We start from the raw sequence: 22,657 nt of genomic DNA, 5'->3' as shown, positions 1-22,657 counted from the left end.
AGATCCCTTTCTGAGATGGCAAGAACAGAACACAATATTCAAGGTAGGGGCAGGTTATCAATTTATTTATTGGCAATATTATATTTTCAGTACCCTCTGTTCTTTTCTTAATACAACCTAACTTCTTGTTTTCTTTTTTCACCTCCATTGCATGTTAATTGGGTGTTTTCATTGTGCTATCCTCGATCTTCTTCCTAAGCCGTTATGGTTTAGATCCAACCAAGTGTGTGGGCTGTAAAGTGTTCTTTCCAATTTACATCACCTTATGTTTCTTTTCCATGAATCTACAATAGTTTTGCCCAATCATCTAGTTGGGTAGGACTTTCTGTAGTTCTTATGGCACCTTAGAGACTAACCAATTTATTTGAGCATAAGCTTTCATGAGCTACGGCATCCGATGAAGTGAGCTGTAGCTCACGAAAGCTTATGCTCAAATAAATTGGTTAGTCTCCAAGGTGCAACAAGTACTCCTTTTCTTTTTGCGAATACAGACTAACACGGCTGCTACTCTGAAATCTGTAGTTCTTGGTCTTCTTTTGTCCTGACTAACATAAATAATGTCATTTGCAAATGTTGCCATTTCACTGATTACTTTCTTGTACAGATCACTGATAACTATTTTGAACACTGTTAGTCTTCGTCCAGATTCTTCGGGCACCCCATGATTAGCATCTTTCTTTGATGAAAGCTGACAGTTTATTTCCTCTATTTGTTTGGTCTCTTAACCAGTTGAAAATGATGACAGTTCTTTACGTCAGTATGTTAGGTCCTTTAACAGGCTAAGGGATGTTATAAAAGCCTTTTTCAAACATGTAAATAAATAACGTTCTCTCCTTTATCCACTTTCATATTGCCATTCTCAAAGATCAATAGTTCTTCTTTTTCAGAAACATGCTGTTTTGTCCCTATTATATCCGATGTCTGTTCATGCTTTATGCTGTTATCTCTCTGATTTCAAACAGTTTGCCTGGTAAGGCCTGCTGATCTGTAGCTTTCATAATCTTGTCTTTTTAAGAGAGAGACACAAATGTTGGTTTTCTTCTGGTCCTCTAATATAGCAGCTAATTTTTAATGGATTACATTTCCTCAGTAGCTTAGCTACTTCATTCTTATGTGCCTTCAGAACTCTAGGTATACTGTATGATACTGGGGACTTATTTAATTTCACTTTCTTCCAGCACCTCTCTTTTGACATGTCTGTCTCTGACAGTGCTTCATTTTTATTATCTGAAAAGGGTAAGTCAGACATAAGTATTTCCCAACATCCTCTGTGCTGCAGACTGATGCACGGAAGTAGATGGGCAAAATTTTCAGAAGCACCTAAGTCCAGTTTTTCAGAAGCAACTCAGGCACCTTAGGAGAAAATTTTTATCCATTCACTTTTTCTGCAGTGTCCCTTTCCACCTTGATTTTTCTTTATTCTCCGATAGTGTAGCAGACCCACTGACTCTTGTAGATTTCTGCTTCTGAAATACATCCATTTCCTTTTGTTTTTCTGGTTTTGGCTAGCTAGTCTTTTAGTTCCCCTCATTGCCATTTTCAGTCTGCCTGCCACAGCTTGTTTCTGTCGCCGGGCTTTGCTGAGTTTGGATTCCTGCTTCTTGAAGGATACCTTTTTGGCTTGACACTTCTGTCTTGTACCTTGCTATTCACCCATCTAGTCTGAGGGAGATTAAGGGCCCCCTTCTGACAAAAGGTTATTCCTAGTCTAAGCTATTCAGTACTATGTCAGTTGTTAACTCTTTAGGTCTGTATGCTTAATGGTAGCCATAGATGGGTATATAGCTAAAGGGTACTTAGTATGATCAGGTAATTAATATCTTGGTGTTGGCAGATGTAATATTGTAAGCTATGGGAAAATTGCACTAGCTTTAGTATCAAGAATTCTAGACTGGTTGACACTGTGGGATAATGAGGGGAGGAAACTGCAGTAGATGTTGTGAGTTGCATTTATTTTTAGCTATTGTGTGTGGGCGGGGCTGGAAGAACTGTTCTGAGCAAACAGAATAAATTGCCTTTTTAATAATCAGAATAGCTTTAAAATGACTGCAGAATCCTGGCACAGAGTAGAGTTGTAGATGGTGGTGTTTAAATGCTCCAAGGGAATCAAATAATAGAGTACACTGAACCAAACAAACTACTAAGAAGCAGGTTCTGCGCTGTGGGGCACTAACTGTAACTCTTTCCCATATTATAAGCACAGGAAGAGGACAAAATGATTAATGTCCAGTGTCATTTCTGATCAGTCCTTCTGTCAGTCTCTTCATGTGGAAAATAGCTTGTAGAGTCTAGGGAATATTGTGAAGGTTGTTATGGACTCTTGATAGTGTCTTCTCAAATGTTAATTTCTACTCTGAGTCTGAAGCAGTAAATCTCAGTTAAGATTAAGTAATATATTTGGTTGTGATCTCCTTCATCCTCATCATCAGGGAAGAATGAGAATGGAATTTGCTTTTGTTCCCAGAGTCATTCTTGTACTGTACTTCTGAAAACAAACAAAAATCCCTTAGTTCAATGTACTCATGTCATTTAGGTCATTGATTCAGCTTGTGACAATGTGGAACTGCCTTATCAAGGTAGAGTATCTTACTCTTGTCACCTGAATAATTGTTTCTTTGGTGTTTTAGAATGGTGGTTTTTCCTTATCCATTAAATGCAAGAGCTGACACAGTTGCTGAATTGTTGGAACTGCAGGCCCCCTCCAAACCACATCACAGTAGATGTCTAGCCTCAGTGATGCCTGGATCTTTTTCTAAGCAGTTATGGTTTAGATCAGGCCAAGTGTGTGGGCTGTAAAGTGTTCTTTCCAATGTACATCACCTTACATTTCTTTTCCATGAATGTGATCTACAACAGGGTTGCCCAATCATCTAGGTTGGCTAGGACTTCCTGTTTGCGGAGACAACATTGGTGAAGTAATGTCTTTTATTGGACCAACAACAACGCTGCAAATATCAATTCTTTGATCAGCAGGGAAGGAAATACAGGAGATGTGGGCTCATGCTCACTCCATTCTTAAGTGAAAGATGGCGTCACAAGTACTTAGTCCAAGGAATGCAGCTTAGTATTACTCCCACTCTAGCCCATTTTAAAAAAAACGGTGTCAGAATGAATAGACAAAAAATTGATGTAGAGCATTACTGTTGCCAGTTATTGCACCTTAGAGGTCGAAAGGATTATAGAACATGGCCTAAGTGCTCTCTCTCACCTCCTGTAGGATGACAAGGCAGAATCAAGATTTTGGGGAGCATGAAAATGGCAGGCTTTGCTGCTTGTGATGCATGAATAAGATTTGTTGTTATACTCACACTCAACTCAGAGCATCAGGATTCCAACAGTAGGTTCAGAAAAAGTTCTTGGGTGGAATTTTTAAAAGTGCCCAAGTGACTTAAGAGTGCAAATCCCATTGAAAATTATTGGGACACACGCTCCTAAATCACCTAAGCTCCTAAATCACTTCTGAAAATCCCACCCCGGTGATTGGGATTTCTTTGACTAAAGTTGAAGAAAAACAGTTTTCCTTAAATCCATTAGGGCAATTTTTCAGTTTTTCACTCCTCTCAGGGCTCAGAGGAAGTTCCACTTGGGAAGACATCCACTCAAGTAAAACAATAACACTGGTTACCTTGTTTGAAGCTATGATTTGCAGTGCATGGTCTATGAGTACCACCTTGAGACTCAGCAGGTGCCACATGGTGGAGCCTTCTAGGAATCTGAAACTTTGGAATAATTTACAGGAGCACATACTAAAGCCATGAGTAGAGAGAGTATTCAGCTGCAGGAGAAAGAGGAGAACTGAAGCGTCCTCTTCCCGCCTGCTGGAAGGAGCAGTTTGGCAGAAGGACATGGGCATGCCTGAGGTAGCCTGTGTGTTCCGTTTCTTTTGAGTAAGCACACGCATAGCTTAATGGAAACATCAGTCTGTATATTAGTATATAGGAACTGCATACAAATAACTTGCCCTCTTTCTAGTCTTCTGTTGAATTATGACATGTAAATGAAGGGTAAAATCCTTATTACTTATCTGCTTGAGAGATCATGATTGTTATTCCTGTGAATGTGCACACAGTTCTCATTGATTTTGCTCGGAGAGTACCTCATCTCTAAACAGATCTGTTCCTGTGGATCTATGAGAGAAGTTTTGTGCCAGATGATTCCATACTTTTGGGCATAGGCGCCAACTCCCCTCTTTGTGGTGGATGCTCAACCAACCTCCACTCCACCCCTTCCATGAGGCCCCGCCCCAGCCCCACCTCTCCCTGCCCCCATTCCAACCCCTTCCCCAAAGTCCCCGGTCCCGCCTCCTCCCCTGAGTGTGCCATGTTCCTGCTCCTCCCCTGCCCCCAGAGCATGCTAATGCTGCCAAACAGCTGTTTGGCAGCGGACTGGTGGGAAGCGCTGGGAGGTAGGCGGAAGAGCCGGGACTCGGTGTGCTCAGGGGGAAGGAGGAGGTGGTGCAGGGAGGGGAGCTTGGCTGCCAGTGCTTGGGTGCTGCCAGAGCTTGGGTGCTCTGGAGCACCCACAGAGTCGGCGCCTATGCTCTTGGGTAGCACGTGCCCCATTGGCATCCAAGTCGGAAGCCTCTAGAGACCTTGCTTTGGTGGATCTGAATGTTTGGAGATGGGGTATAAAGAAACCATGGACCTGATTCTTTTCAGTTCTTCACTGATTACTGCAGCCTTGAGCTTGGAAATCCTGGGACCTCTTTTCCTTTCTTCCAGTACCACTGGTTTAATTTGTTTTTAATCATTAGTAGTTAGCCTTGATGATTATAGTATTTTAGCTTTTAAAAAAACACTGCTTTTTTGAGAGAGAGAGAATTATAACAGTTGTCTAGTCAGTGTTAGGGTCTGCACTGGTGGTGTGGTTTTGGCAGGTACCATCTGGTTCCTTGGGTCTGCTAATCTGTTTCATTCAGTTTAGTTCCGATGGACTTGAAGCAGTGGGGACTTAAATGGATGTTCTGCTTTTTAAGAATTTTTTTTAGCTCAACAGATTTATTTTCTTCTGTCTCTAAGTGAAGGATGTCTCTAAAGGATTTTCAATTTGTGTGGCCTTTACTGCTTAAGTCTGCACAGGCTGAGAGATCTGCCTAACATAGCTTTTATTAGAGGAAGTCTTTTAGGTTCTCCCCCTCACCCAAAGAGCCAGCTCCTGTTTTAGATTAGGGTTAGCCAAGTCAACGTGCAAATGCAACTTCTGGTGTCCATAGCACTAAAACAGCAACTGGTGACCCCTTCTGAAATCCATGAATGTAATCATTCACCCATTCGTGGATCAGACAGTGAAGGAAATGTGTGCTCAATCTTATGTTTCTTTTAGCCTAAAGATGGCATAACAGCACACAAGAACCTGACTGCAGAAATGCAAGAGTGTTTTATCAGCTTTTTCATATCTCTTGTCAGAGAATCAGGGTGAGGTTCTTCACCACCATCTGAAATCTTTGCTGGCCTAAAGATTTTGGCTAATTGTTTTGGCTGATTGTTTGCAAGATTCTTTAACACATCATTCTGGAAAATCATAGATATCTTTGATAATGACCTAACCAGAAAAAAGGAAAGATTTTCACTGTGAACTTGCAGCAAGATTACTGTTCTTTTGTTCCCTTCATTTTGGCCAATTTGGAACAGATAGACACATGTAATCAAACTGATGATGATGGAGTCTCCTATTGAGTTTGATGGATGAGTAACAGTCATTTATTGTTGGTCTTGAGATGAGATCAGTGATCAATATTTGACCTACAGTCCTGTCCGCAAGTGCCACAGGTGAAAACACTTGAAGATGAATGTGCACTGCTTTTAGCTTTACATCTTGTACGTCTCTCCTTGGTTGCAGCAGTCCACGAGCTCTTGAAGTCTTCCAGTCCAAGGTGGGAGAGCTGCTGTCATTGGGTCCTGTTGTGGGTTAAGAGCTCTCAGGTATTTGAGGTGCTCATTGCAAGATTGGAGGGTGGCTTTCAGGGGGTCATTTGACATACATTTGGATTAAGTGAATAGGAGTCGATGGTTTCAAGCTGCAGTTCCATGTATGCTCTCATTCCAAACATTCAGTTCTGCAAAGAAGCATACACTGAAAGTGGCCACTACTTTCTTGAGCATTCCGTGAAGCAAATGGGCATGCAAGTTCCCAGAGTATGGATCTGTGCATATTGTATTGAACTACCCTTACTGGTAAGTATGCTTCATAGGGCCTTGTTAACTTTAGAACTAGTGTTTACAAAATTTACTTCTATTCAGGGACTAGTGTAGATTCTCCATTTGTACCCTTTTAACATCACTCAGCAAGTTTAAATTCCTCCCCATTTTGCCTTACAGCTGGCGACCTATCCAAGGCTATGTGAGGAAACGGAAAGGATTGTTGCTGGCCACATTCGAGACAGAGAGGAGAAGACCAAGGAACAGGTGGGAATAAACATGAAATCTGGTGGGTCAGGAATTGAGAGTGATGAAGGACCTGCACCATTTTTGAAAAGCCTTAACCATGGTAAATTGCTTATGTCGAAAGTGTAACAGACATTGACATATTAGATGTTGGAGAGGTAGAGAATGGAGAGAGGTTCTAGAGAAGGGAGGGAAGGAGACCAGTGCTGTTCCAAAGGCTCCTAATTTAGTCTGCCAGTCGCAGATGGGAGCAGAAAATGTAGATGACCTGCTGAACTGGAGTAACAGCTCCTCTTCTAATCCCACTTGCAGACAGTGGATGGGGCATGGCCAAGGAAAAGGGACAATCCGTTGCAACCATAATAGCCCTCTGGGGCTACTGGCAGCTGACCTAATTTATAACAGCCCTCTGGCTTCTCATGGAGCCTTGAGGAGCCTCGGGCCCTATGGAGCTTGAGAGCGCTGCATGGTATCCTGTTCCCTTCCTCTCAGTCAATATTATAGATGTTTACTCCAAGTCTTAATCAAACAAGTTATTGATCTTGTGCCTTGGGGAAGTTTTTAATCAACACAACCAAGTTTTCCAAACTTTGGAAGAAAAGGATACAGGTAACTTGGAATAACTGCTCCCTTTTTTCTTTCCTTGTTTCCGTCCTCTCACGTGCTCAGAGATGAGCACAAAATATCAGCTTCCTATGTATGTGAATTTAGAGAGCTTCTAACTTCTTTTTGTTCAAATTGTACACAAATCTGAGAGAGTCCGGGCACAGACAATGTTAAAATTAGTGACTGTGATACATGTACCTATCATTTACTTATGCTGTTAACAATTACTGTATTAAAATCGGTCAGGCTACTGGGGAGACGTTCAGAAGGCCCAAGCCAGAGCCACTCAACTCCCATTGACTTTCAGTAGAAGTTGGGCTCCCTTCTGCCTTTTGAAAATCTCCCCCTTGAGGAATAAAAATAAAATATCTTTGTGGCGTACAGTGTTCTGGAAGCTCTGCAGTGGCAATTGTACTCATTTTTGGTGAAATGAAAGGGGTTTAAAAATAATATTGGACTTCATGAGAAAAACCAATTACACAAAAAAAGGAGCAAAATTGTGTAGTCTAGTGGTATAGGACTTGGTGAAGAGGACTGATTGATGCAATGCCCAGGCACAGTAAGGCATTCAGTAGTTAAGGCTTTACTTAGAAGTAACTATTTTTTCCATAGTGGTTTTTGTTGGATACAGAGAGACTGGTATCCTAGTAGGAAGGTCACATTATATTATTTTATCAAATGAAAACTCTTATTAGTTTTTATTCTTTTTTTTTTTAATAGTTGGGGCCTATGCATCAAAATATTCTTATCCACTGTGTTCTGGCAATAATAAATTGTTGCCCCGAGGCATAGACTTGGAGAGGTTTTGATAATTATGTGGTTTTACACACTTTGGGGATGTCTACACTGCAGTTAAACACCGGTGGCTAGCCCGTGCCCTCAACTTGTGAGGCTTTTGCTAGGGGAGGAGAGCCATGCAAAAAACCGTTTCCTCTTCTTTGCATGGTTGAGCAAGGGCCTTCTATTGTAGCAGTCCCTGCATTCCTCAGAGCACAGGGATGGTTCACTCTTGATCTCTGCTGGGGAGCAAGCATCTGAAAAGATGGCAGGAGGAAAACAGGGTCATGGTCCCTCTGCACTGTCCTGGTACACACTTTAGGAAGGCTGCGGGGGCGAGGTGGGTGTCTTTGTGTATTTTAAGGTATTTCCAGGTTAATTAGATCATGACGTTTCAGTCCAATTATCCGAAACACCAAGAAATCAACAGATCAAGGCTACTCAAGCAGCAAGCTGAAACCTCTGTTTTGCTAAACTGTTCATTTTGTTACTTCATCCACCAGCCCACCCCTGTTGTCTGTTTCGTCCACCTGTTTTATCCTGTCCAACACATCAACTGTAAGTTCACTGGGCAGACTTGTTACATGTTTGTACAGTGCCTAACACTATAGAGCCCTAATTCATCATAGAGGTTCCTGACTAGCCTGGTGTAGTAATAGTAGCAATAAGAGACCAAATATTGCCTGTCCTGCAAAATGTAGTGCTAGAATCTGTGCTATATATTAAACTCCCCTTTGGTTAGATATGGTTAGTCTTAATTAAATTTTACAGAAGCTGATAATGAGGCAACTATAAGAAAGCTGAGGGAGGTAGTTGACTGATAGTTCCATTATAGCCTAGTTCTCTAAATAAACAAAGAAACAGATATGGGATATAGTAGGTAGTACTGCTTTTGGCCTGAATGATTATAAAAGACAATATTCAATAATGCAGCAAACTCAAATTTTCTTTTTCCTTTTTTCTTCCTGGTAGGTACTGCTGCTAATTGATATCCAGGTATCTTACATCAATACCAACCATGAAGACTTCATTGGCTTTGCAAAGTATGTATACAGAGACTTTATTATACAAATCCACTGTTAATTTTCCCTTCTTACTGATTTAAGGAAAAAATAGCCTGAAACATTTAGAATGGTAGAGATGCCTCCTGCCAACCTTGACACATGAAAATAGTGTGTAATGCAGTTCACTCTTCACTGCTGGGCACCTCCTGGTGGTTCATCTGGGGATTAGCTCTCAACCAGTCTGACGTCCCATTGATGTCTTCAGTTGCTCACCCTGTGGTGTGTCTGTCTGTCTGTCTCTCTCTCTCTCTGGACTCAGGTTACTTCCTCTTCGTGACTCAGGGTGCTCCCTCTTCGTGGCTTGGCTCTTTGGCCAGGTCACTATAGTTCTTCTTCTGTGGTATCAAAGTGCCACTGGATGAACCATCTCAGACAGTCTTCCAGTCCACTGCCCCAACTGTGCCACTTCCCCAGTGGCTGGCAGTGGAACCCAGGCCCACCCACTGCTCCAGGTTCCAACCCACGGACCCTACACGCAGCAACTGCAGTCTGTGCAAGCTCCAACCCTGTTGCTCTTTCCCTGGACTCTTTCCTACCTCTCTTCTGTCTTCTGCCCCCGCCCCTTTTGGGTTACCGCTGGAGCTTCCTCTGCTCCGTGTGGCAATTTCACCCCACCCCAGGTTCTTGCCAGCGTCTTTATTCTCAGGTAGGATCCCCGGGCGTACTTCTCCTGGGATTCCTCCTTGTCTTTTGCTAACTGCCATCATCTCTAGGGAGTTGTGCCCAGTTCTTTCCTCCTGCCCGTTCTTGCTCTCTACTTCCTGGTTTTATACAGCTCAGCCTGCCCCTGCCCTGCTGGGCTTCATCTCCTTCATCTCTTCAGCTCAGCTGGCCCTGACTCCTCCAGGGGCAACCTGCCATGGGGTTAATTGGCCCTTTTTTCCTACTCAGGCCTAGTGTGGTGTGGACACCCCATTACATAGAGGCTCACCCTCAGAACACTTAATACCTGACTGTGCCCCTTACTGTAGGTCTAGACTGGATTATCTTGCTTTGTCCTACCTAGCCTGATTTCAGGGCTCACTGGAAATGCATCTCTTGACCTGAAACTTTGTCTCTCACTTCTTATAGAATTATAGAAATGTAGGGCTGGAAGGAACCTTGAGAGGTCTCAAATCCAGCCCAGCTTAGCCTCTTGACCTGGAACTGTGTGTCTCTGGAGACAGCTTTTGATGCACAGATGCCTTTGGTGCAGCCGTTACTGGCAGCATTGGTACACAGTTGCCAATACAGATTTTAGCAGCATTGATTTAGTACTCACTGCACTGCCTGCTTAGGATGACAGTGATACTGCTGAAAATGAGCAGGACTGTTGTTTGGATACAGAGGATAATAGTAGCAGAAGCCAAGAACTTATCTCCGAGGGAAGAGAAGAAAGATAATTCTCTCCAGTATGGGCTGACCCTTTTTCCCGTTTAATTGAAAAGATTGTTAAGATTTCTTCTTTTGATGTACAGACAATCCAGGAAAACCCCAAGGCTGTGATTTTGATGTGTCTGGCCTCATTCACAGATGATGTAGCAAGTGCCCCTCTTCCATCCTAGGCTCGACCAGTTGGTGAGGTTTGGCTGCAGCTTCATGCCACTCTGGATGTCTCCAGGATGGTTATTGGAAAATGGAGGGATATCCTCAGCTTATTTCTCCCTCCCTCTCCAAAAGATTATGGTGGTGGTGGAGGCAGCTGCAATCATGATGGTGCCATAGCATGACTCCAGAGGTTAGGATGCCCTTGGACCCAGATTTTTTCAATCTGTGATATTGTCAGCTCACTTTGGGAACAACAGTACATGTTCTATATGGGAAAACACCAGTTCAAGCTGTGGAAGAAGGTTTGCACCGTCTACCCCCCGCCTCCAAGGGTGTGGAGCAAAGAGTTTGTAAGAAATTGACTTGAGGAAGTAGAAAAAGACAGGGTGTGGCTATCCTGGAGCTGCAGCTAGCAAGAGATGTCAAGAGTAACAAGAAGGGTTTCTTCAGGTATGTTGGCAACAAGAAGAAAGCCAAGGAAAGTGTGGGCCCCTTAATGAATGAGGGAGGCAACCTAGTGACAGAGGATGTGGAAAAAGCTAATGTACTCAATGCTTTTTTTGCCTCTGTCTTCACTAACAAGGTCAGCTCCCAGACTGCTGCGCTGGGCATCACAACATGGGGAATAGATGGCCAGCCCTCTGTGGAGAAAGAGGTGGTTAGGGACTATTTAGAAAAGCTGGACGTGCACAAGTCCATGGGGCCGGACGAGTTGCATCCGAGATTGCTAAAGGAATTGGCGCCTGTGATTGCAGAGCCATTGGCCATTATCTTTGAAAACTCATGGCGAACGGGGGACGTCCCGGATGACTGGAAAAAGGCTAATGTAGTGCCAATCTTTAAAAAAGGGAAGAAGGAGGATCCTGGGAACTACAGGCCAGTCAGCCTCACCTCAGTCCCTGGAAAAATCATGGAGCAGATCCTCAAAGAGTCAATCGTGAAGCACTTACATGAGAGGAAAGTGATCAGGAACAGTCAGCAAGGGAAGGTCATGCCTGACTAATCTAATCGCCTTCTATGATGAGATTACTGGTTCTGTGGATGAAGGGAAAGCAGTGGATGTATTGTTTCTTGACTTTAGCAAAACTTTTGACACCGTCTCCCACAGTATTCTTGTCAGCAAGTTAAAGAAGTATGGGCTGGATGAATGCACTATAAGGTGGGTAGAAAGTTGGCTAGATTGTAGGGCTCAACGGGTAGTGATCAATGGCTCCATGTCTAGTTGGCAGCCGGTATCAAGTGGAGTGCCCCAGGGGTCATTCCTGGGGCCGGTTTTGTTCAATATCTTCATAAATGATCTGGAGGATGGTGTGGATTGCACTTTCAGCAAATTTGCGGATGATACTAAACTGGGAGGAGTGGTAGATACGCTGGAGGGCAGGGATAGGATACAGAGGGACCTAGACAAATTGGAGGTTTGGAAAAGAGAGAAAATCTGATGAGGTTCAATAAGGATAAGTGCAGGGTCCTGCACTTAGGACGGAAGAATCCAATGCACCGCTACAGACTAGGGACCGAATGGCTAGGCAGCAGTTCTGCGGAAAAGGACCTCGGGGTGACAGTGGACGAGAAGCTGGATATGAGTCAGCAGTGTGCCCTTGTTGCCAAGAAGGCCAATGGCATTTTGGGATGTATAAGTAGGGGCATAGCGAGCAGATCGAGGGATGTGATCGTCCCCCTCTATTTGACATTGGTGAGGCCTCATCTGGAGTACTGTGTCCAGTTTTGGGCCCCACACCACAAGAAGGATGTGGATAAATTGGAGAGAGTCCAGCGAAGGGCAACAAAAATGATTAGGGGTCTGGAACACATGACTTGTGAGGAGAGGCTGAGGGAACTGGGATTGTTTAGTCTGCAGAAGAGAAGAATGAAGGGGGATTTGATAGCTGCTTTCAACTACCTGAGAGGTGGTTCCAGAGAGGATGGTTCTAGACTATTCTCAGTGGTAGAAGAGGACAGCACAAGGAGTAATGGTCTCAAGTTGCAGTGGGGGAGGTTTAGGTTGGATATTAGGAAAAACTTTTTCACTAGGAGGGTGGTGAAACACTGGAATGCATTACCTAGGGAGATGGTAGAATCTCCTTCCTTAGAAGTTTTTAAGGTCAGGCTTGACAAAGCCCTGGCTGGGATGATTTAATTGGGGATTGGTCCTGCTGTGAGCAGGGGGTTGGACTAGATGACCTCCTGAGGTCCCTTCCAACCCTGATATTCTATGATTCTGTGATCCTTTGGTGATAGTGCCACTGATGCTTGCAGACACATTGTTGCATTTAGCCTTTGTATGATGGTTTCGCCAGTAGTTTCAGGACCATGAAACTTTGAAGATGGGGTGGAAAATGGATGATAGTCTTATTAAAGCTGAGGTAATTAAATCTGTCCTTCATTCTCTCAGGTTATCCTCCCCTCCTCCTCCTTTTATCTTCTAGGGAAAGCACCTGCCAAGAAACCAGCACATACATATGCTCTGGATTCTGTGGTGCCCAGTGCGTGCAAAGTCAGTTCACTCTGCCTTCCTTCTGGAAGAAAACTCTGTTTCTGAATTCTGGAGTGACTAACCAGCCTGACTTGTACTCTCTTACTATTAGAGGGAGACTAGGGTCAATTTCTTATGCAAGACCATTCTTGGACACATACGTCTCAGAATTACAAATTTCTCCCTTCCAGAATGTGCTGTAATTCAGCATCCCGAAGAGAAGATACAGTAAATCTAATCCCTTCTGACAAAAGGATGCCATTGAGCCTGTGCTATTGGTCAAAAGAAAGGGAGGATTTGAGGCTGTCCTGAATGTTAGACTTCCATTGGTAACTGGTTAAGGGAAAATTCAGAATTGGGTTTTGGAGAACAATTGTACCTCTTCTAGAGGAAAGGGATTGCTATGAGCTACAGTTGGTGGTACTGACTGTGTATTTACAGTGATAGGACTCTGTGTTTTGTTTTCTCTTTCTGGTTAGCAATCTGGAAGGGATATAAGAAGCAGTGCCTCTCTATTGGTATGCTGGTGCCACTAGGGCTTAAGATAAACTAATCAATATCCTAGCTTGTTCCCAGAAACCAGTTGGAGAGTACAAGGACCTTATGTGACTCAACACAACTCAAAGCCTTCTTGCTCTGGAATAGGGTCCAGGTCATAAGGGAAAGGATTTTCAGTGTCAGCTGGATCAGCAAGAGCCATGCGGGGGGAGGGATAGCTCAGTGGTTTGAGTGTTGGCCTGCTGAACCCAGGGTTGTGAGCTCAATCCTTGAGGGGGCCATTTAGGGATCTGGGGCAAAAATTGGGGATTGGTCCTGCTTTGAGCAGGAGGTTGGACTAGATGACCTCCTGAGGTCCCTTCCAACCCTGATATTCTATGATTCTATGCAGCAAAAGATTGGCCTGATAGATACAATGGTTATATGTCAATGAAGTCTTGATTTCAAATTTTCTCCATTGCAAAACTGAGTGACCAGATATATTTGTTCCTGGGGTGGGGAGCTGATATAAAGGGTCACCTCTTCCAACATCCTTGGTCTTCAGGAATAGCAGCTGCACATGAATGTTCTGGAGATGAGGGTAGTCGTGAATGCTCTGAAGACCTTTAGGTTAATGTTTATCACAAAAAGTATCCAAATCTTTCCTCTTGTATTTGGAAGCCCTGAAGACACAGGATTGGGCAGTGTTCCACAAAACATGTCTGGTGGCAACTTATGTGGCAGGAATGAAAAAGTGAATTGCAGACAGACCAGGTTAATCAGTAGTGGATACACAAGTGCAGCCTTAGAGAAGAAAGTAGTGGACCATAGAAAGTATGGCAAGAGACTATTCTTGCTTAACTAGGAGATCTTCAATGATCTGAAACTCAGAAAAGAGTCCTACAGAAAGTGGAAACTAGGTCAAATTACAAAGGATGAATATAAACAAAGAACACAAATATGTAGGGACAAAATTGGAAACACCCAGGCACAAAACAGGAGTCAATTAGCTTGAGACATAAAGAGAAAGATCAAGGACAGAGTAGGCCCCTTACCCAATGAAGGGGAAAACAATAGCAGAAATTGTGGAAATGGTAGAAGTGCTAAATGACTTTTTTGTTTCAGTTTTCTATAAAAAGTTTATTAGCAGTTGGACATCTAATGTAAAGAATGCCAGTGAAAATGAGGTAGGTTCAGAAGCTGAAATAGGGAAGGAACAAGTTAAAGACTACTTGGACAAGTTAGATGTCTTCAAGTCACCAGGGCCTGATGAAATATGTCCTGGAATACTGACTGAGGAGATATCTGAGGGTATGTCTACAGTACGAAATTATTTAGAAATGATTCTATGCGAATTTTTGGAAGCGATTTTATACATTCGGTCTTCTGTGTCCCCACTAAAGTGCGTGAATTTGGTGGAGTGCATCCATAGTACCGAGGCTAGCATCGAATGTTGGAGCGGTGCACTGTGGGTAGCTATCCCACAGTTCCTGCAGTCCCTGCCACCCATTGGAATTCTGGGTTAAGCTCCCAGTACATGATGGGGCAAAAACATTCTCACGGGTGTTTCTGGGTGTATGTCATCAGTCGCTCCTACCTTCATGCAAGCTACAGCAGGCAATCATTTTGTGCCTTTTTGGCGGGCAGACGCCATACTGCTTTCAGAAGATGGTGCACCACTGCTCTCCTGCTACTATGAATCCACCTCGCATTTCCTCTTATCTTCCTATGTAATCTCTAGTATCTATTCTTTCTTTTCCTCATCGAACGCGTCCGCTGCCAACTCTGTTCAGCTATCGTAAACCGAGCAGCACAGCTTCCACCGCCAATTCTGTTCTCCCGCTCTTGCTGTGCTACTGAGATTCTCCATGTCTGTCCTGGGCTCCTGCCTCTGTGAAAGCTACAGAAGACAACCATTTCCCGCCTTTTTTCAGCTATCGTGAACCGAACAGCACCTCTTCTGCTGCCGCTCTGCTGTCCTACGTTTCGCGCCCTTTTTCCAGGATTACCCATGCAGGCGCCATAGCCATGGAGCCTGCTCAGATCTCCCCTGCAGTTTTGACCATTGTAAATACCTCGCGCATTATCCAGCAGTATGTGCAGTACCTGCAAAACCAGGTGAGGAAGTGACAACAGTGTGATTACTATATTGATGAGGACATGGACACAGACGTTCCTAGAAGCACGGCATGTGGCGATTGGGAGATCATGGTGCTGTTGGGCCAGGTTCATGCCGTGGAATGCCAGTTCTGGGCCCCGGAAAGCACAGACTGGTGGGACCGCATAGTGTTGCAGGTATGGGATGATTCCCAGTGGCTGCAAAACTTTCGTATGTGTAGGGCCACTTTCATGGAACTTTGTGACTTGCTGTCCCCTGCCCTGAAGCACAAAGACATCAAAATGAGACCAGCCCTCACAGTTGAGAAGCGAGTGGCCATAGCCCTGTGGAAGCTTGCAACGCCTGACAGCTACCGGTCAGTCAGGAATCAGTTTGGAGTGAGCAAATCTACTGTGGGGGCTGCTGTGCTGCAAGTAGCCAATGCAATCGTTGACCAGCTGCTATCAAGGGTAGTGACTTTGGGAAATGTGCAGACCATTGTGGATGGCTTTAATGTGCTGGGATTCCCTAACTGTGGCGGGGCGATAGATGGAACGCATATCCCTATCTTGGCCCCGGAACACCGGGGTGGCCAGTACATAAACTGCAAGGTGTTGTTTCCAAGGTGCTGCAAGCACTGGTGGATCACAAGGGACGTTTCACCGACATCAATGTGGGATGGCCGGGAAAGGTGCATGACGCTCGCATCTTCAGGAACTCTGGTCTGTTTGAACAGCTGCAGGAAGGGATTTACTTCCCAGACCAGAAAATTACTGTTGGGGATGTTGAAATGACTATAGTTATCCTTGGGGATCCAGCCTACCCCTTGATGTCCTGGGTCATGAATCTGTACACAGGCACCCTGGACAGTAGTAAGGAGAAGTTCAACTATAGGTTAAGCAAGTGCAGAATGGTGGTAGAATGTGCTTTTGGACATTTGAAAGCGCGCTGGTGCAGTTTACTGACTTGGTTAGATCTCAGCACAACCAATATTCCAATTGTAATTGCTGCTTGTTGTGTGCTCCACAATATCTGTGAGAGTAAGGGGGAGACGTTTATGGTGGGGTGGGAGGTTGAGGCAACTCGTCTGGTGTCCAATTTCACACAGCTAGACAACAGGGCACAGCAAGGTGCACTGCACATCAGAGAAGCTTTGAAAGCCACTTTCATGACTGGCCAGAGTATGGTGTGACAGTTGTGTTTTTTTCTCTTAAAGTTATCCGCCCCCTATATATATGAAAGGAAATAAACTCACAATTGTTTAAAAAACGTTCTTTATTATTTGTTGCACAAAACATTGAGAGAAATCAGAAGCTAGACAGGGGGAGGATATTGGGTTAGGGGGTGGAGGAGGAGGGAAGGACAAGTCCAGAAACCAAATCAAAATTTCAGATATACCAGCTTTCTGCTGCTTGTGTAGTCCTCTGGGGTAGACTGTGTGGTACCCATAGCCAACCCCACCCCCCATGTTCTTGGGCATCTGGGTGAGGAGGCTATGGAACTTGGGGAGGAGGGAGGGTGGTTATACAGGGGCTGCAGCAGCAGTCTGTGATCTTGCTGCCTTTCCTGCATTAGATCCACCATACAGCGGAGCATGTCGGTTTGCTTCCCCATGAGCTTGACCATAGCATCCTGCCTGCTCTCATCGTGCGTTTCCCTCCTCTCTTTGTATTTATGTAACACTTTTTACGCGACTCTGCAATTGTTTCCCTCCATGCATTCAGCTGGGCCTTATCAGTGTGGGAGGACTGCATGAGCTTGGCGAACATGTCATCCCAAGTTCGTTCTTCCGCCTTCTAATCTGGACCAGCTTCTGGGATGGAGTAGATAGGGGCCGCGTTGAAACATATGCACCTGCGGGAGGAGAAAAAGTGAGGGTAGTATTTTAAAAGATACATTTTAGAGAACAAAGGGGACACTCTTTCTCAGTGAAAGAGGCAATTCATAGTATGCAGCACATGTTTTCTGTACAAGGTCGCATTTTGCCTCTTATACTGAAGTGCCTGCCACTTTGGTGTGAGTAAGCCACCACATGCAGCCGGGCAACAGAATTCAGCGTGGAGGCAGCCATGGTAAGCCCTCGGGGTACGCGGGGTTCTGCTTCTTCCGCATTCATTTCAATGCTTTCAAACTGCCGGGCCCCCTTTCCCATAGCAAGCAATGCCTGGTGGGTTTGCCATATAAAGGAGGGCCTGCGGGCTCTCTGGGATGATCGCTTCACACAACACCCCCCCACACACCCACCGCGTGGCTCCGATGATGCTCTGAGCAGGGATGAGCCCTTTAAACTAAACACGAACAGCCCAGCTCAGCTGGGTTCCCCCTCCCCCCACACCGCATGGCTCCGACCAAGCTCTCACTCACCAGAAGTGCCTTCTCCAGGGTCATGGTCCGGGAGCCTGCCTTGGGAGTAGGGGGAGGCTATTGCCTCCAGCGTTAAGCATAGTTCCTAGCTAGGGGGGAAAACGGATTTCCCACTTGCCGCCTGTGCACTGTCCTCCTCCTCCTCTTCAACCTCCAAAAACTCATCCTCCTTGCTCCTTACTACCCCCCCCCTTTGCAGGTGTCCACGGACAGTGGTGGGGTAGTGGTGATGTCACCCCCCATAATTGCATGCAGCTCATGGTAGAAGCGCCATGTATGGGGCTCTGACCTAGAGCACCCGTTCGCCTCCCTGGCTTTTTGGCATGCTTGCCTGAGCTTGATTTTTGTACGACACTGCTCTGTGTCTCTGGAGTAGCCTCTTTCTGTAATGGCCATGGAGACTTTAGCATATGTATTTGCTTTTCTTTTTTTGGAACGTAGCTCTGCCATAACAGATTCATCTCCCCAACATGCGATGACATCCAGTATCTCCCGTTTGGACCATGCTGGAGCTCATCTGTGATGGTGGACTCTGCATGGTCGCCTGTCATGGTGGACTATGCTGATGGTCACTTATGCTGATAGTGACCAAACAGGAAATTCAAAAGTTCACGGGGCTTTTACTGCCTACCTGGCTAGTGCATCGGAGTTGAGTGTGTTGTCCAGAGCGGTCACAAGGGATCATTCTGGGATAACTACCGGAGGCCAATAACATCGAATTGTGTCCACAGTACCTGTAACCCGGAACTGTGATCTCGATTTTAGCTCTACTCTACTTGCTGAGGTGGAGTACAGAAATCGGATTAAAGAACCCTCTAAATTGAAAAAACTGGTTTGGTCATGTGGACGGAATCAGTTTTATTTCGAAGTAACTTGGCTAATTCCAAAATAACCGTGTACTGTAGACCATGCCTGAGCCATTAGTGATTATCTTCAAAAAGTCATGGAAGATGGGAGAGATTCCAGAGGACTGGAAAAGGGCAAATATAGTGCCAATCTATAAAAAGGGGAATAAGGACAACCTAGGGAATTGCAGACCAGTCAACTTAACTTCACTAGCAGGAAAGATAATGGAGCAAATAATTAAGCTATGAATTTGCAGACACCTAGAAGGTAATAAGGTGATAAATAACAGTCATTATGGACTTGTCAAGAATAAATTGTGTCAAACCAACCTAATAGCTTTCTTTGACAGGATAAGAAGCCTCGTGGATGGGGGGAAGCTATGGATGTGGTATATCTTGACTTTATGCGAGACAGTACCAAATGCCTTACTAACCTTCTCATAAACAAACTAGGGAAATACAGCATAGAAGGAGCTACTATAAGGTGCGTGCATAACTGGTTGGAAAACTATTCCTGGAGAGAAATTATCAGTGGTTCACAGTCAACCTACAAGGGCATATAAATGGGGTCCTGCAGGGATCAGTTCTGGGTCCAGTTCTGTTCAATATCTTCATCAATGATTTAGGTAATGGCATAAAGAGTACACTTATAAAGTTTGCAGACAATACCAAGCTGGGAGGGGGTTGCAAGTGCTTGGAGGATAGGATTAAAATTCAAAATGATCTGGACAAACTGGAGAAATGGTCTGAAGTAAATAGGAAGAAATTCAATAAAGACAAAAGCAAAGTACTCCACTTAAGAAGGAACAATCAGTTGCACACATTAAAAAATGGGAAATTTACTGCTTAGGAAGGAGTACTGCGGAAAGGGATCTGGGGGTCATACTGGATCACAAGCTAAATATGAGTGAACAGAGTAACATTATTGCAAACAAAATCAAACATCATTCTGGGATCTATTAGCGCAGTGGTCACCAACTAGTCGATCGTGATCAACTGGTTGATCCTGGAAACTCTCCCAGTTGATCGCGCTCTCTGGTGGCATAGCGGGGCTGCCGCTAAGGGTCTCCCTGCCTGCACCGGCCCCATGCTGCTCCCAGAAGCAGCCAGCATGCCCCTGCGGCCCTGGGAAGCATTGACCCCTGCAGTTCCCATTGGCCAGCAACGGAGAACTGTGGCCAATGGGAGCTGCGGGGGCAGTGCCTGCAGAGTGGGGCAGCACGTGGAGCCACCTCACCCCCGAGGGGCACAGGGGCGCATTGGTCCCTTCCAGGAGCGGCATGGGGCCAGGGCAGGCAGAGAGCCTGCCTTAGCCCTGCTGCGTCATTGCCTGGATGCTGCCCGAGGTAAGCGCCACCCGGCGGGAGCCCGCACCCCAACCCCTCTTCCAGAGCCAGCACCCCATAGCCCCTCCTGCACTCCAAGTCCCTGTCCCAGGCTCAGCCTGGAGCCCCCTCCCACACTGCAAACCTCTTGGCTCCAGCCAGGAGCCCACCCCCACTCCAGAACACCAACTCCCTTCCCTAGCCCTGTGAAAGTGAGTGAGGGTGGGGGAGAGAGAGCGGCGGGGGGAGATGGAGTGAGTGGGGCAGGGTTTTGGGGAAGGAGTGGGGCCTTGGGGAAAGGGAAGGGTAGATCCTGGGTTGCCCTTAAATTCAAAAAGTGATCTTGGGTGTAAAAAGGTTGGAGACCACTGTTTTAGTAGGAGTGTTGAAAGCAAGACACAAAGTAATTCTTCCTCTCTACTCTGCAGATTAGGTCTCAACTGGAGTATTGTGTCCAGATCTGGGTGCCACATTTCAGGAAAGATGTTGACAAAGTGGTGAAATCCAGAGAAGAGCAACAAAAATGATTAACAGCCTAGAAAACATGACCAGTGAGGGAAGATGGAAAAAATTGGGTTTGTTTAGTCTGGAGAAGAGAAGACAGAGGGGGGACATAAGTTTTCAAGTACACAGAAGGTTGTTACAAGGAGGAGGAAGAAAAATTGTTCTCTTTAACCTCTGAGGATAGGACAAGAAGCAATGGGGTTAAATTGCAGCAAGGGTGGTTTAGGCTGGACATTAGGAAAAACTTCCTAACTGTCAGGGTGGTTAAGCACTGGAATAAATTGCCTAGGGAGGGTTGTGGAATCTCTGTCACTGGAGATTTTTAAGAGCAGGTTAGACAAACACCTCTCAAGGATGGTCTAGATAATACTTAGTCCTGCCATGAGTGCAGGGGACTGAACTAGATGACCTCTTGAGGTCCCTTCCAGTCCTATTATTCTATGATATCTTTCTAGAACGGGTTCACAACCTTTCTGAAAAACAAATTACCAGTGTTCTGTACATTATTCTAGCATTATTGCTTAGATCAGAGCTCAAGATGAATCCAATCTGGCTTTTCAGTGTTACACAATATATTCCTGGAACTAGGGTGCCCGTCTCCCTCCCCAAGAGTTTTATTTCTTTTGGGTTGCCCCTGGATTTCCTTTACCCTCTGCTGTATTTTGTGGGGATATTACCTATCCATATATTAAACAAAGGAAATGGTTACTTCTCTGGCCTATGTTCACCCAGTTTGTTTTTCACAGCATATTGTAGTCTTGCTTTTTTTCGTATAAACGTTGCAGAGAATTACTGATGTTCAGTTGTTACCCTTGGAAGAGGTATGTTTTAATGGAATACTACTCATCCACCCTTTTCTCCACAAAGATATGAAGGTTTGGAACCTCTGCTTCTTATTCTCTTTCACTGATTATCTTTAAAGGGATATTTTTACCCCCAACTGGAAATAAATGGATTGTTAGATCACTGGGAAAAACCTAAGTACCTGTGCCAGGGGTGGCTCAAAGTACACCTCAATGAGTCCAGTGACTTAGAACTTTGAGTTGTGATAGTTAGCTTCAAAACCCATTTTCTGGTATATATAGACCTGAAAATGGCAATACACTTATATTTTTTGATAAGTGCAATTGTCAGTAAGCATCTCTACTGTCAGAAATTATTAAGGAGACAAGAAGGATCTTAACTATAGAAGCCTAAATGCAGTTTTTGCAAAATCTAAGCTTTCCAGACTATACTTTCCCATGATGCACCATGGCCTCCCCTCTAATGGAGTCTCATGGTAAATCATGGGAATTATAGGACTATGGTACATTGCAGGAGATGTAGTTTGGCCAGGGTGACTGGCCCACAGGGAAGAATCAGAGCAATGGGATACCACTATTCCTTAAGCAGATGCAGGTTAATGTCAAATTAACTTCAAATGAAACATTTTGGACTGGGAATGTCAAAACTCTTCTTTTCAGTTAATGTCAGAATGAATCATTTCAGAACCAAAATCTTCTGAAAACTTTGAGGAAAAATTTTGATATTTTGATGTAAAGTCTTTATTTGGGAGGAAAACAAATGGTGAAATATTGGAATTTACTGCAGAATAGAAATTCTGATTTGCTCAGCTCTAACCCATATCTATCTAATCTCTCCGAACACAGCCATATATATTGATTTCTTCAGTGAACAATATTTTTTTAATCTAGGTAAACAAAAAGCCAGTCACTGTGCTTAAGAAAGAGTGGCTGTTGGAACTATTAATAATATTTCTCATTAATATGGGAAACCACCAGGCACTAATTTAACCATAAATTCCTCTAAGTCCAAAGGCTAAATAGTATTTTATACAGTTGCTCTAAACATGCTTAACAGCCTAAAAATAAGCAGTCACTACACCTGAACATTTTCAGCATTTGATCAAGATGCTTCCAAACGGGCAAAACCCAGTGATGCTTTAGACCCATCTTGGTCAGCTCCAACCTGGTCAGGCAGGTATTAGCAATGAACCCTTTAAGAGTTTGCAAACAGCGGTGAAGTCATTGCCAAAAAAATCATGCAGCAGGTCCTCAAAGAATCAATCCTGAAGCACTTGCATGAGAGGAAAGTGATCAGGAACAGCCAGCATGGATTCACCAAGGGAAGGTCATGCCTGACTAATCTAATCGCCTTTTATGATGAGATTACTGGTTCTGTGGATGAAGGGAAAGCAGTGGATGTATTGTTTCT

The 22,657-nt window shown here is 44.6% G+C and overlaps 1 protein-coding gene across 1 annotated transcript in view; it reads left to right on the top strand.

Annotated features, from left to right (window-relative positions):
• LOC144269550 (dynamin-3-like) overlaps window positions 1-22,657 on the top strand; it is a 125,007-nt gene that overhangs the window by 86,859 nt on the left and 15,491 nt on the right. Inside the window, exons 12-13 of the mRNA XM_077825337.1 lie at window positions 6,318-6,404; window positions 8,739-8,809. Coding sequence (XP_077681463.1) covers window positions 6,318-6,404; window positions 8,739-8,809 — 158 coding nt within the window. The remainder of the gene's footprint in view (window positions 1-6,317; window positions 6,405-8,738; window positions 8,810-22,657) is intronic.

The sequence above is a fragment of the Eretmochelys imbricata genome, chromosome 8, assembly GCF_965152235.1.
Source record: "Eretmochelys imbricata isolate rEreImb1 chromosome 8, rEreImb1.hap1, whole genome shotgun sequence".
NCBI classification, from domain to species: domain Eukaryota; kingdom Metazoa; phylum Chordata; order Testudines; family Cheloniidae; genus Eretmochelys; species Eretmochelys imbricata.
The sequence above is the reverse complement of the archived record's forward strand: the minus strand, read 5'-3'. Positions and strand labels throughout refer to the sequence as shown.